General features: G+C 40.9%; 1 protein-coding gene across 3 annotated transcripts in view; it reads right to left on the bottom strand.

The window, feature by feature from the left end:
- The window catches only part of LOC126272967 (kelch-like protein diablo), a 73,914-nt gene that overhangs the window by 12,374 nt on the left and 47,422 nt on the right, over positions 1-14,118 (bottom strand). For all 3 annotated transcript variants that reach the window (XR_007549288.1, XR_007549287.1, XM_049976297.1), the window contains exon 8: positions 9,749-9,892. Coding sequence is in view for 1 of the 3 variants with exons in the window: in XM_049976297.1 (XP_049832254.1) it covers positions 9,749-9,892 (144 nt within the window). In the remaining 2 variants the exon portion in view is untranslated. The remainder of the gene's footprint in view (positions 1-9,748; positions 9,893-14,118) is intronic.

The raw sequence follows: 14,118 nt of genomic DNA, 5'->3' as shown, positions 1-14,118 counted from the left end.
GATTTAAGTACAGGTGGTTTGCCATTGCGTTCATGCCATCAGTGTTGTGGGGTGAGGGAGAGGACGAAATCTGGTACCACCACACAGCTCCGAGATGTCCACTGCCCTTAATGTTCCCATTCAAAGAGTGGTTCTCCATCAACACCGTCACATGCACTCATTCAATGAGACAATGCAGTATAGCTTGGAATTTTAACTGAGGACTGGAGCACAGAGTCTGATGATCAGATACCTGATGCCATCACCACTTCTCCCTTTACAGGAAAAATACTGATAGTGGAAGTACCTTTCACAACAGGATTCAAACAAAGTACCTCTTTGTCAACTAATGTGATACACACATGTGCTAGTGGCCTGGAAACAAGGGTGTTTTTATTTATTTATTTACAAGTGTATAGGGATAGAGCAATGTTTACCAAACACAAGAGCCACTGAAATGTCTTGATGCTGTCACCTACTATCTGCAGGCTCATCCCTAGAAGGAGATGTTACAGTAAGTACTTACATTTAGTTTACTTACTATAAATGAGAATGAAATCTAGTATAGCTAAGTACATTATCAGAATGAATTTGAAATGGGTACCACAAGGCAGTGCATTCACCAAGACTATAGTGTCTAGTTGCACCAAGACTTACCAAGCGGGAAAGCGCCGGTAGACAGGCACAATAAATAAAAAAGACTTACCGCAGGGGGGAAAAAAGGACAGGTGTACACACACACACACACACACACACACACACACACACACACACACACACACTTGTAAAGGCAAAGAGTTCAGGCAGAGATGTCAGTCGAGGCGGAAGTACAGAGGCAAAGAAGTTGTTGAAAGACAGGTGAGGTATGAGCGGCGGCAACTTGAAATTAGCGGAGGTTGAGGCCTGGCAGATATTGAGAAGAGAGGATATACTGAAGTGCAAGTTCCCATCTCCGGAGTTCTGACAGGTTGGTGTTAGTGGGAAGTATCCAGCTAACTCGGACGGTTTAACACTGTGCCAAGATGTGCTGGCCGTGCACCAAGGCATGTTTAGCCACAGGGTGATCCTCATTACCAACAAACACTGTCTGCCTGTGTCCATTCATGCGAATGGACAGTTTGTTGCTGGTCATTCCCACATAGAAAGCGTCACAGTGTAGGCAGGTCAGTTGGTAAATTACATGGGTGCTTTCACACATGGCTCTGCCTTTGATCGTGTACACCTTCTGGGTTACAGGACTGGAGTAGGTGGTGGTGGGAGGGTGCATAGGACAGGTTTTACACCGGGGGCGGTTACAAGGGTAGGAGCCAGAGGGTAGGGAAGGTGGTTTGGGGATTTCATAGGGATGAACCAAGAGGTTACGAAGGTTAGGTGGACGGTGGAAAGACACTCTTGGTGGAGTGGGGAGGATTTCATGAAGGATGGATCTCATTTTGGGGCAGGATTTTAGGAAGTCGTATCCCTGCTGGAGAGCCACATTCTGAGTGTGATCCACTCCCGGGAAGTATCCTGTCACAAGTGGGGCACTTTTGGAGTTGTTCTGTGAGAGGTTCTGGGTTTGAGGGGATGAGGAAGTGGCTCTGGTTATTTGCTTCTGTACCAGGTCGGGAGGGTAGTTGCGGGATGCGAAAGCTGTTTTCAGGTTGTTGGTGTAATGGGTCAGGGATTCAGGACTGGAGCAGATTCGTTTGCTACGAAGGCCTAGGCTGTAGGGTAGCGACCGTTTGATATGGAATGGGTGGCAGCTGTCATAATGGAGGTACTGTTGCTTGTTGGTGGGTTTGATGTGGACGGATGTGTGAAGCTGGCCATTGGACAGATGGAGGTCAACGTCAAGGAAAGTGGCATGGGATTTGGAGTAGGACCAGGTGAATCTGATGGAACCAAAGGAGTTGAAGTTGGAGAGGAAATTCTGGAGTTTTTCTTCACTGTGAGTCCAGATCATGAAGATGTCATCCATAAATCTGTACCAAACTTTGGGTTGGCAGGCTTGGGTAACCAAGAAGGCTTCCTCTAAGCGACCCATGAATAGGTTGGCGTACGAGGGGGCCATCCTGGTACCCATGGCTGTTCCCTTTAATTGTTGGTATGTCTGGCCTTCAAAAGTGAAGAAGTTGTGGGTCAGGATGAAGCTGGCTAAGGTGATGAGGAAAGAGGTTTTAGGTAGGGTGGCAGGGGATCAACGTGAAAGGAAGTGCTCCATTGCAGCGAGGCCCTGGACGTGCGGGATATTTGTGTATAGGGAGTCATTCTAATCCCGGGAGCGGAAAGACTTACTGTAGGGGGAAAAAAAGGACAGGTGTACACTCAATATATCCTCTCTTCTCGTTATCCACCAGGCCTCAATCTCCGCTAATTTAAAGTTGCCGCCACTCATACCTCACCTGTCATTCAACATCATCTTTGCCTCTGCACTTACGCCTCGACTGACATCTCTGCCCACACTCTTTGCCTTTAAATATGTCTGCTTGTGATTATATGTATGTATGTATGGATGGATATGTGTGTGTGTGTGTGTGTGTCTGTGTGTCTGTGTGTGAGTGTGAGTGTGTGAGTGGGTGTGTGGGTGTGTGGGTGTGTGTGTGTGTGTGTGTGTGTGTGTGTGTGCGCGCGCGCAAGCGAGCGAGTGTACACCTGTCCTTTTTCCCCCCTAAGGTAAGCCTTTCCGCTCCCGGGATTGGAATGACTCCTTACCCTCTCCCTTAAAACCCACATCCTTTCGTCTTTCCCTCTTTCCTGAAGAAGCAACCGTTGGTTGCGAAAGCTTGAATTTTGTGTGTATATTTGTGTATCTATTGACGTTATATACGAAACAATGTGTGTCTCCAAATTTGGTAACCATATATCACAGACAGATTTAAGGAACAAATTTTGAACATTCTCTAGTATAACAACAGAGAAGCCGACTAAATTCACTATTATCTAAAGTGAAGGTGGAGGAGGAAAAAGGAAAGGAACTGTGTCAGCTGTATCAGGACGTTACGCAAAATCAGTGGCAACAAGTGAAAATGTGTGCCAGACCAAGAAGCATGCTGAGATAGTTTGCGCAACCATGATAAACACTGTGTCCAGATGGTGCAGTATTTAACACAACTTCTGTGTAAGCAAGAGATCCCAGGTTCCCAAACTGGTAAACATTTTCACTCATTGGTGCTGATTCCACACAAAGTCCAGATGCAGCTGACATAAACTGTTCCTTCCCTTTACTTTACTTTACTTTACCACCCTCTATCTTCAATTTGCAAAATATGTATCACAGCTGCAGATTCTGCATGGTGCCCGTCTTTTGGATATGTGCGAAGGAATAGACACCATGCATTCATATAATAAATTCCCTTTGTTGGAGAAAGCAGTGCACTGCAACCCTTGTTTAAAATGTAATAGAGTAGAGCAGGTACATACAATTTGCTGTATTCTAATTTAAGTGTGAAATTTTTCCAGTTATATCAACCAGACGAGCATTACATCGAATAAAAGTGTCACAAACCTCACTCTGTTGCCCAAATTGGAAATGGTACAAAAATCACATAAACCTGAAATTCACATGGCTAGTATGAAGTGTAAAACCTCTTTCCATTGCTCATTCCTCCAACCTCGACACCCACCACCATTTACAACTGACAGGTTTCTGTTGCAAGGCAAAAGGAAAAACAGTAAATTAAATTCATTGATAATCAGTGATAATTTCAGTGGGCTCATTACTGTTGTAGGAAAACATTCTTGTGGGAATATGTTGCTACCTTGATGGAAAGACCACTCTGGAAGGAAAGGACTGCAGTAAAAGAAGAGGGCACTCATCATGAAGGCCCCAGGTGGGAAATTGCCTTTGAATACTGTATCTCTACATTACATTATACACTTTCAATGTCACATAATACACTTATGAGGGGTCATCACCTACACAGTAAAGCCTACATATCCGCTTTTTCTGGTTGGGTCAGGATATTCAAAGAAGAGCTATGTGTCCTGGAGGAGGGACCCATATCTGATACACCATTCCTTTAAGGGTCTTTATATGTGGCTGGTGATACTGTCTTCGAAAGCATTATCTTTGATTTGCTATTTGAGGCAAGTCATGACGACGTAGGGCACTTTGTTTCAACGTTGTCCCACAAGGCACTGGCACCGGCAAGTCCCCACAGCTCGTTCAAAAGGGGCAGGCCGAGGGGGCAAGCTGCACTAACTTCATGCCCCGTTCTGCCGCACATGCACAGCTTCTTACACTGATAAAATGACACACATAAATAATTTCAAACATGACACTCCAAGGGAATGATATAGGGATTATTAAAGTGTGTGATAAAAGTAAATCATTTGTGGACACACTTGGTACAGGACGCTCAACTTTTTTAACTGTCTTTCACCATTACAATTATCTCTAAACACATATTTAGTGGTTTATCAACAAAGAACTTTCAATTTCAACAGAGATTTGAGACAGCATTTCAAGACTTGTGTGGCCAATAAAATGTGTTGAAAGTATTTACATAGCATTGCATTTTCAGTTGCATCAGATACTGTACACCTCAAAATACAGTTGGAAGTGATTTATTTACACTGCTGTACTCTGCTTAAGAACAGGTATCACTGCAGCATGTATTTGTTGTGATAGCATTCTTAACATGCATGTAAAGGGGTTTCCTTGTGACCCAAAATACAGCTATCATGTATTTGTCTGGGCCACCACTCCACAGTAAACAACTTTTTTCTGTTGTGAAAAACTACATGGAATTTTCCATTTCATTTCATGGATTGTATATTTCCAGAATTTTTACTCTGACAACTATATTGAAAGCATATTTCATTGTTTGTTATTTAAAAGTTACACATCTTTTGGTTTGCTTAGCAAGTTTTAACTTGTAGTAAGAAAATGAACTTACAATTCGTGTTCACTTTAAATATTTATGAGTGGATGGAGGTGTGGCACTGCATCACATCTTGTTTGGTGCCAACGTTTCAAACAGGGTCATGAAGATAATGAAAACTACTGCTCCAGGTACCTGAGGGCATCAACAGCAAATGATATTGGGGGGGGAAAAAAAAAACCCTCACTTCTCCTTTGAAGGCACTATGTACAAACAAATCTACGGTATAGCTATGGGCACCTGCACAGCAACATCCTATGCCAACCTATTCAAGGACCATCTAGGGAAATCCTTCATAAACACCCAGAATCTAAAGTCCTCACCTGGTTCAGATGCAGTGATGACATCTTCATGATCTGGATCGAGGGTGAGGACACCCTACCTACATTCCTGCATTACATCAACACCTCCCCCCATTTCATTCACCTGGTCCTACTCAGCCCAACAAGCCATCATCTTCAATGTTCACCTTCACCTCAAAGATGGCTACATCAGGGTCTCCGTCCACATCAATCCTACCAACCACCAGCTATCTCCCACTTCGACAGCTGCCACCCATTCTATACAAAGAAGACCCTTTCACACAGCCTAGCCACTTGTGACTAAGGCATCTATAGTGATGAATGTTCTCTGATGAAATATATCGAGAGTCTCAATGAGGTCTTCACAAACAGTAATTCTCCCCCCCCCCCCCCCCCCCCCGCCCCAAAAAAAAAATCTTGTACAAAAATCACATCTCCTTTGCCTTATCTCTCCAGTCACTCACCACCTCCCAAAGTCCCACAATGTGGCCACACAGGATCATTCCCCTCGTGACTCAGCACCACCCAGGACTGGAGCGACTGAATCACATTTTTCACTAGGGTGTCCACTACCTCTTGTCATGTCCTGAAATGAGGAATGTCCTACTCACTATCCTTCCAACACTGGAATTCCACCACCCACCACATCTACACAATACACTCATCCATCCCTACACAACACCTTTTCTCAACCCCTTTCCTCATGGCTTGTATCCCTGAAATAGTCCTAGATGCCTAGATCTCTCCCATAAATCCTATCCCATCAAAGGCAGGGTTACCTGTGAAACCAGTCATGTGATCTACAAGCTAAGCTACAACTGCTGTGCTCATTCTATATGGGCATGACAACCAACAAGCTGTTTGTACGCATTAAGGGGCACCAACAAACTGTGTCTGAGAAACAGCTAGACCACCCCATTGCTGAACACGCCACCCAACATGACATTCTTCATTTCAATGTCTCTTTCACAGCCTGTACCATCTGGACTGTTCCACCAACACCGGATTTCTGAACTGCACAGGTGGAAACCCTCCCTGCAATATATTCTTCATTCCCATAAATCTCCTGGCCTCAAACTTTGTTAGTCATTGTCCTTACTAATCTAGCCTGTTCCCATTCCAGGACTACAAAGCTCTCTTGTCACCTAGCTGTCCTACCCTCTCTCCACCTCATCCCTGTACTACCCTCTGACAAGCAGCACTTAATCCCCCCCCTACCCACAACCTCCCCCGCCCCCCTCGGCCTCCTCCTTCTCCTCACCACCTGGTTGCTTCCCTCCTCATGCACTGCTGCTCACAGTGTGGCCTCAGCAGAGACTGAGGTCGCACGTGTGTGTGTGTGTGTGTGTGTGTGTGTGTGTGTGTGTGTGTGTGTGTGCGTGTGTATTTCTGACAGAGGCCTTGTTGGCTGAAAGCTCACTTTCTGACAGTCTTTTTGCTGTGCCTATCTGTGACTCAGCATCTCCACAATATGGTGACTAGCCACTATCCTTTCCATAATGTTGTTCCACTCTATCCTGGATTTTCTACTGTTTAAAATTATTGATGATGATGATTGGTTTGTGGGGCACTCAACTGCATGATTATCAGCACCTGTACAAAGCCCCAATTTCTAAACAGTCCAATCTGGCTACTGTCACGAATAATAATGATGATGAAATGATGAGGGCAACACAAACACCCATTCCCCGGACAGAGAAAATCCTCAATCCACCCGGGAATCGAACCCGGGACCCCGTGATCCAGAGGCAGCAACGCTAGCCACTAGACCACGAGCTGTGGATATTTAACACTATTATTGACAATTACGTACAAGAGAGGTTACTGGTGATGAGATAATATAATTTTTCCACAGCAAGCAATAATTTTCATTGTTGTAAGAATGAAACAAGTGGCTTATAAAGCTACCTCAAGAGAACTGCTGCAAAGCTGGCCAAAACATCAGTTTCATAATCTTTTTTTTTTCTTTTTAGTTTTTTGTAAATATGGTAGCCAAACAACTGAAATGCTTTTATTCAAATTGCCACTGAGCAGGGATGCCTACGCACTTATTTGTCACTGCAAAATTTGATCTGTATTCGTTGAATTTTGACCTAAAACAGACAAACACTACTTGGGAACTGCTGAAAGATGTTTACACAAATTCAGAATAACTCAGATTTTAACAGAAGATAAACTACAGCTGTATGGGAATTAAATTAATATTAATGTGTAATAACATTCTGAAAAGGCTGAATGGGGAAAAAAGTTGAATACGTTCAATCTAACATGAAGGTATTATTAGACTCCAGTGGCATAAAGTTTAATGATCAAATGGTAGAAGTTCTGTGTCACATGTGTGAATCAACACCAAGAAAATAATGAAATTTGTAATGAAACAAATCATGGCACTTATAACACAATGATGCATCTGCTAGTCTCCTCCTCAGTTTGCTGCTGGAATCTGAAGTCAACATGTCTCAATGTTTTGGCAGTTCATTTGTCCACCATTTGCAGGAGAGACACTGCTACTGAGTTTCACTGAAAACTGATGACACGACAGGAAACAAAAGTGGCATCTCGATTTAAGATAGTGGACTGATGCTTTGCCAAATTATTGATTCATGTTGATTTTATGATTTGGCCTCAAACCCAAGGAAACCACCAAGAATTACTATGCCAGGAAAGCCTAAGCAGTCACAATAATGCGTCTAATCAGCTTCACTGTTTGTTCATGAATTTCTAACCCAAAACAAGGCTTTCACGACAATCCCCCTTGAGCCATCTACCTATACCAAAAATTGAAATTTTGAAAGAAATACTTTTTGCCAGATAAAGACAATCACTTACGATGCTAAAGTCATACTGAAAACAGAATTTTATATTATTTCAGATAGAAACATGTCCTTTTTATTTGTATGAACATAGTTAATAACTTCTGTCTGCTTTTACTTAAGAAGATATGAAACCAGCAGTACTGTGTTCACTACGATGTTCATGAATTGACTAAGCTGTGGCATCAGAAGAGGAGCAGATGACACAATATCTGTGATTCTGATCACATAGGTGTATTTAATTCAGCCAAAACAATTGAACAGCATCTTAACATGAAGATTAAGAAACAAATGAAAAAGAAGATTGAACTAAATATTAAAAGTTTCTGGTGAATTCCTTGATGTTTCTGGATGATGACAACATGTTACATGATATTTTGGTTCCTAACAACTCACTTTCAGCTGAGTTTTAAACTGGAGATTGCTTTCCATATCACTAAGTTCATACCAAAAGTTGGTGCAATGGTATACGCACATAGGTCTTGGTTGCATGCCTGTCCTCTGTCAAGTTTAGTGCCCTCTGTTTGATGTCTCCAACTGAGGCACACAGATGAATGCGTAAGGTGATATTGCATGAACACCCTATGTTGAATTTTGGGTCCATTGTAGTCAAAATTCAGTTGTCAAAGTAATACAATTACGTAGAATTTGTTTCTGTCACTAAAGGGTATTATCACAAAAATTGTACTCAGAGTACTAACTTCAGTAAGTGGTGACCATCTTCAACAGTTTAAAACTGAACAGTAATATAGTAAATGGAATATGTGTTGAACAGATGAAAAATGGTCACCACTGACAGAAATTGATAGAGGACTACTTTTGTGGGTACAGAATGGAATAAAACAAACAAATTCTACACTTCCTGGATCACTATTTTTATGCATGAAAGTGTCATAGTTTGTGAGGTGGTTAAGTGCTGCTAGCATGGCATTCTGCATAAAATTTTGTTTTAATGAGGACTGTAATTTCTTCACTGAGTCCCATGGCTTATTAAGTTGAAATCCACCATTACATTTAATAAGATATACAGCCAAATGTATTTCCACAAATTCCTTAATAATAGGGTATTTTACTATTTTCTGGAAACTGTCATAAGTTGTTAATTATATCATTTCATCCTCATGAATTTCAGTGTTTATATTAAAAAAAGTTTTTGATGATGAGTGGATTCTCTTAATGCTGGCATGGCCTTGAGATAATCACATGATTCTAATATGGAGGCAAGGAGATTCTCTTCACATCCTTTATTTCAATAAAACAACAGAATTCATTAACTCTATTCATGAAACAATGGGTAACACCATATGTCATACCCAGTCACCAGATTCAATCGCCCACAAATTACAAATACAGAATTTTTGTTCATTACAGTTTAGTGCGCTGTATAACCAAACTAAACGTCAGCTTACATGCTGATACAATGGCTGATAAAGAAAATAATATCATATGACTGTTGCTATTTGTACTGGATAAAATCAATTTCAATATTCTCAATATAACATCTGGCTCAGCTCAAGTTGCAAAAATCCCCCCCACCCTCTTCTTACCAAAATCAGTTTTTACATCTATCAAAGCTATCACTGTATGTGAAAAAGTCAAGCCGCACAATAGTTTGGACCAAACTGTAAAACACAGGGTCCCCAAAATTGGTTTGGTGACACAATCCTCTTATCAAAGTACTCCAAATAATGACATATCCTATTGGACCATGCCTAGAAAAGCACACTGAACTCCAAAACACTCTTTGACCACACAACTGCTCTACTTACATCCAATATGAATTGTTTACCTTTCTACATGATTGAGACACTGTACTCCATCTTGCCCTCCAACTGCATACAAAAAGCCATCCAGTACTGCTACTCCTACACTTGTGCGACATGATGTTGTAGGGGCCACATCGCAAGACCACTGATTTGTCTGGGGGTCATATCTGCAAGATAATTAACTATTTATAAGAGATAACATCTATATAACTAGTATACAGACAAAATAAGAAAGGACGACTCTGCTGAAACTCCTCTCATCAATAACATCAATAAAATCAATCACTATCTAGCTTTCAAATTAACTTTACTAGCCAACTGCCTTTACATGTTATGAATAACACACAGTGTCTCCAGCCATATCCATAAAAATACTTCTTTATTTATCCTTCCACCTTATATATCGTATATATCGTGATAGATTTTACAAGCTTTTGTTTTTTAATAAGTCTTGGGCATGGTGATGCCACCTGTAAAAAAATTAGACTTTTATATCTAATTAGCAAATAACATAAGAACTTTTTACAGTTTGCATAAAAATACACACTTACAAAGCCCATTCTTTAACAATGTCAAGATTTCACACATTATCACTGTTCATCACCTGTATGACACAGAGGTGAATCATATCTATTAATAAAACATTGCATATGCAACAATCATATCAATAATGTGAAAGAGTCTGTTTCCAATTTGTCAGCACATGTGTGATTTGCATTTCTTACTCACGTAACAGGTGCACGGGGATACAAGAAATGCATCCTGCAAATAAATTGTGATGGCACATTAAATAAGAATGATTCAGAAATTACGAGCAAGTGATAGTATACTACAGAATGGGTCGAGTCTACTACACTCTTCTCCAATACAGAATGATGCAGAATTTGAAGATGGATGAGACAAAGAATGAAACTGTTAAAGGAGAATAAAGTAAATTTTCAAAGTAAATAGTGATTCGAAACAAATTACAAACACCAAAAAGCCCTCTCTCACTATCTCCTCACTCGTGGTATCACACAAAGAGAGTAACACACATACCTCTTCCCAAAATTCAGAAGACCTTATTAATAATTTTGAAGATTGGCTGTAATGCACCTACCTTGAAAATGAATAAATGCGCTATGCTGCATAATCTCAAGTTTCTAACACTCTTTCACATACTCCTCACCAGCCACAGGAAAACAGCCTTCCTTATAATACAGCATCAACTTGGAAAGGAAAAAATGTATCATGTCTTTGTCAGGGCTTTGACTACCTTCATTCATGCACCAAAATAAGAACCATTTACTCAAAATTCTTTCTATTCCCCCCACAAATGGTATGCTACTATCCACCCATCCTATGACATATCCTCATGCATCCTTAGGTTTTCTCTGACCCCAATTTCTTGAATCAAATTGTAGTGAAAGACTTGCAAGGTATGGCTCCTGCAGTCATTCATCATCTCTCCTTTCTGACCAATCTCCACCAAACTCTGTACCATAAAAAGCAGAGTCTCTTGAGAAACAAGCCACATCATACCAACTTAGTTACAACCACCACTCAGCATTCTAAAAGGGTCTGGTAACTAATCATCTACCTGTATGAACGACTGTGGCAAAAAGTGATGAATGATAGATTTGACCACATAGTTAAAAAAAAAAACGTATGGGTCAATGTGACATGACAGACTGAAATGAGCTCTGATGTGGACTGTTTTGGTTTGAGCAGTTGGTCACTTGTCTGCGCACTTCTGACAGGAGGGTGGGAGGAGTGGCACTGGAGTGTGGTGGTAGTGGCAGAACCCACATGCTTCCGTTAGATTTGCTAATGCCTACACATGGCGTTGTGACTGTCATTACTAGTTCACATACAGTGATCTTGCTACATATTTATTCACATGGAATGTGAAACACTAAATGTACAGCAAAGCATGACAAAAAACATTAAAGAGTTCAATGAGAGAATTATTTTGATGTGTAGATGGACTATGGAAGAGAAGGGTGCAATCAATTAATCACTAGGAAAAGCAGTCTGTGGCAACACTTTGTAATAACTAGAAAAACATTTATACTAATTAAAATGCACAGAAATTGACCAATCAAATGAAAGGACTTGTTGGAGCAAACAAATGAGCTGCTCTTGTGCTTACTGACACACTTTATTAGCTAGTGAGATGTGTCTGAATAAGATTATTAATTTAAGTCAGCATTACACAAAACAGACACACAAAGAGCACTGCAGCATGTGTTGGAAAAATGTAACTACACATTATTAAAAACATCTGGATTGTAGTTTTCAGTGTTTAATTGCCACTTTTGCTTATTTATTAGATAACTGCATAATTTTGCAAATAATTTAATTTTTATCAGTGCTACATAAATCTGCAAGACACCAGCAGACAGGGCTTCTCATTTCCTTTGAAATCAATTTGCCATTTATATGTATGCAGTAAATTACTGAAAATCACTTTAATTTCAATTATGATTATGGGCAAACTATTCATCCTAAAATTTAGTATGACATCCCATTTCAGTCGGCGGCCGAGTGTGCGAGTGTGCATCTTTTGGTGTCTTTAGTTTTAAGGTAATACCCAAGGATACGAAGTTGTAATATAGACTGATGAACAACAATACAAGTTGAAACCTCCTGGTAAATTAAATTGTGTGCCAGACTGGTATTTAAATGCAGGACCTTTGCTTTTTGTAGACACATTCACTCCAGCACCTCCCTATTACCTTCCAAACTGCACTAAAGTTATCCTGCATACCTTGCAAGACTACCACTCCTAGAAGAAAGGATACTACAGAAACATGGCTTAACCACAGCCAAGGTGATTGTCCCCAGAATGATTTTTCATTCTGAGATCTGGTCTGCCACAGCTTTAATCTGACAGAAAGTTTCAAATCAGAGCACACATTATTGCAGAGAGAAAATTCGTCCTGAGGAAAAGTTGCTTATCAAATTAAGAGAAAATTGGGGTGCCATCTATAAAAGCTGCAGCTTTCCTGGCCTCTGGACAGCATGCTGGATGTTTTAGTTTAGTTTAGTTATGTCATGTTCTATAGATCATTTTCCCCGATTATTTTATTGATATGATGTCTAACAAGTCAGATTACAAGATATACAGGGTGGTCCATTGACAGTGACCGCGCCAAAATATCTCACGAAATAAGCAACAAATGAAAAAACTACATAGAACAAAACTTGTCTAGCTTGAAGGGGGAAACCAGATGGCACTATGGTTGGCCTGCTAGATGGCGCTGCCATAGGTCAAATGGATATCAACTGCGTTTTTTAAAATAGGAACCCCAATTTTTATTACATATTCGTGTAGTACGTAAAGAAATATGAATGATTTAGTTGGACCACTTTTTTCGCTTTGTGATAGATGGCACTGTAATAGTCACAAACGCTTAACTACGTGGTATCATGTAACATTCCCCCAATGGGTCGGCTGGGGCGACCGAGCGGTTCTAGGCACTACAGTCTGGAACCGAGTGACTGCTATGGTCGCAGGTTCGAATCCTGCTTCGGGCATGGATGTGTGTGATGTCCTTAAGTTAGTTAGGTTTAAGTAGTTCTATGTTCTAGGGGACTGATGACCTCAGAAGTTAAGTCCCATAGTGCTCAGAACCATTTGAACCATTTTTTGAATCGGCAAGTCCCATAGTGCTCAGAACTATTTGAACCATTTTTTGAATCGGCAAGTCCCATAGTGCTCAGAACCATTTGAACCATTTTTTGAATCGCCAGTGCGGACAGAATTTGCTTTGTGATACATTACCCGTGTTAAAATGGACCGTTTACCAACTGCGGAAAAGGTCGATATTGTGTTGATGTATGGCTATTGTGATCAAAATGCCCAACAGGCATGTGCTATGGTATCCTGGATGACATCATCCAAGCGTCAGACCGTTCGCTGGATAGTTACGTTATTTAAGGAAACCGGAAGTGTTCAGCCACATGTGAAACGTCAAGCATGACCTGCAACAAATGACGATGCTCAAGTAGGTGTTTTAGCTGCTGTCGCAACTAATCCGCACATCAGTAGCAGAGAAACTGCACGAAAATCAGGAATCTCAAAAACGTCTGTGTTGAGAATGCTACATCAACATCGATTGCACCCGTACCATATTTCTATGCACAAGGAATTGCATGGTGATTACTTTGAATGTCGTGTAGAGTTCTGCCACTCCGCACAAAAGAAATTACGGGACGATGACAGATTTTTTGCATGCATTCTATTTAGCGACGAAGTGTCATTCACCAACAGCAGTAACGTAAACCGGCATAATATGCACTATTGGGCAACAGAAAATCCACGATGGCAGTGACAAGTGGAACATCAGCGACCTTGGCGGGTTAATGTACGCTGCGGCATTATGGGAGGAAGGATAATTGGCCCCCATTT

This window comes from Schistocerca gregaria, chromosome 5, assembly GCF_023897955.1.
Source record: "Schistocerca gregaria isolate iqSchGreg1 chromosome 5, iqSchGreg1.2, whole genome shotgun sequence".
NCBI lineage: Eukaryota > Metazoa > Arthropoda > Insecta > Orthoptera > Acrididae > Schistocerca > Schistocerca gregaria.
This window is presented reverse-complemented; position numbering and strand designations above follow the sequence as displayed.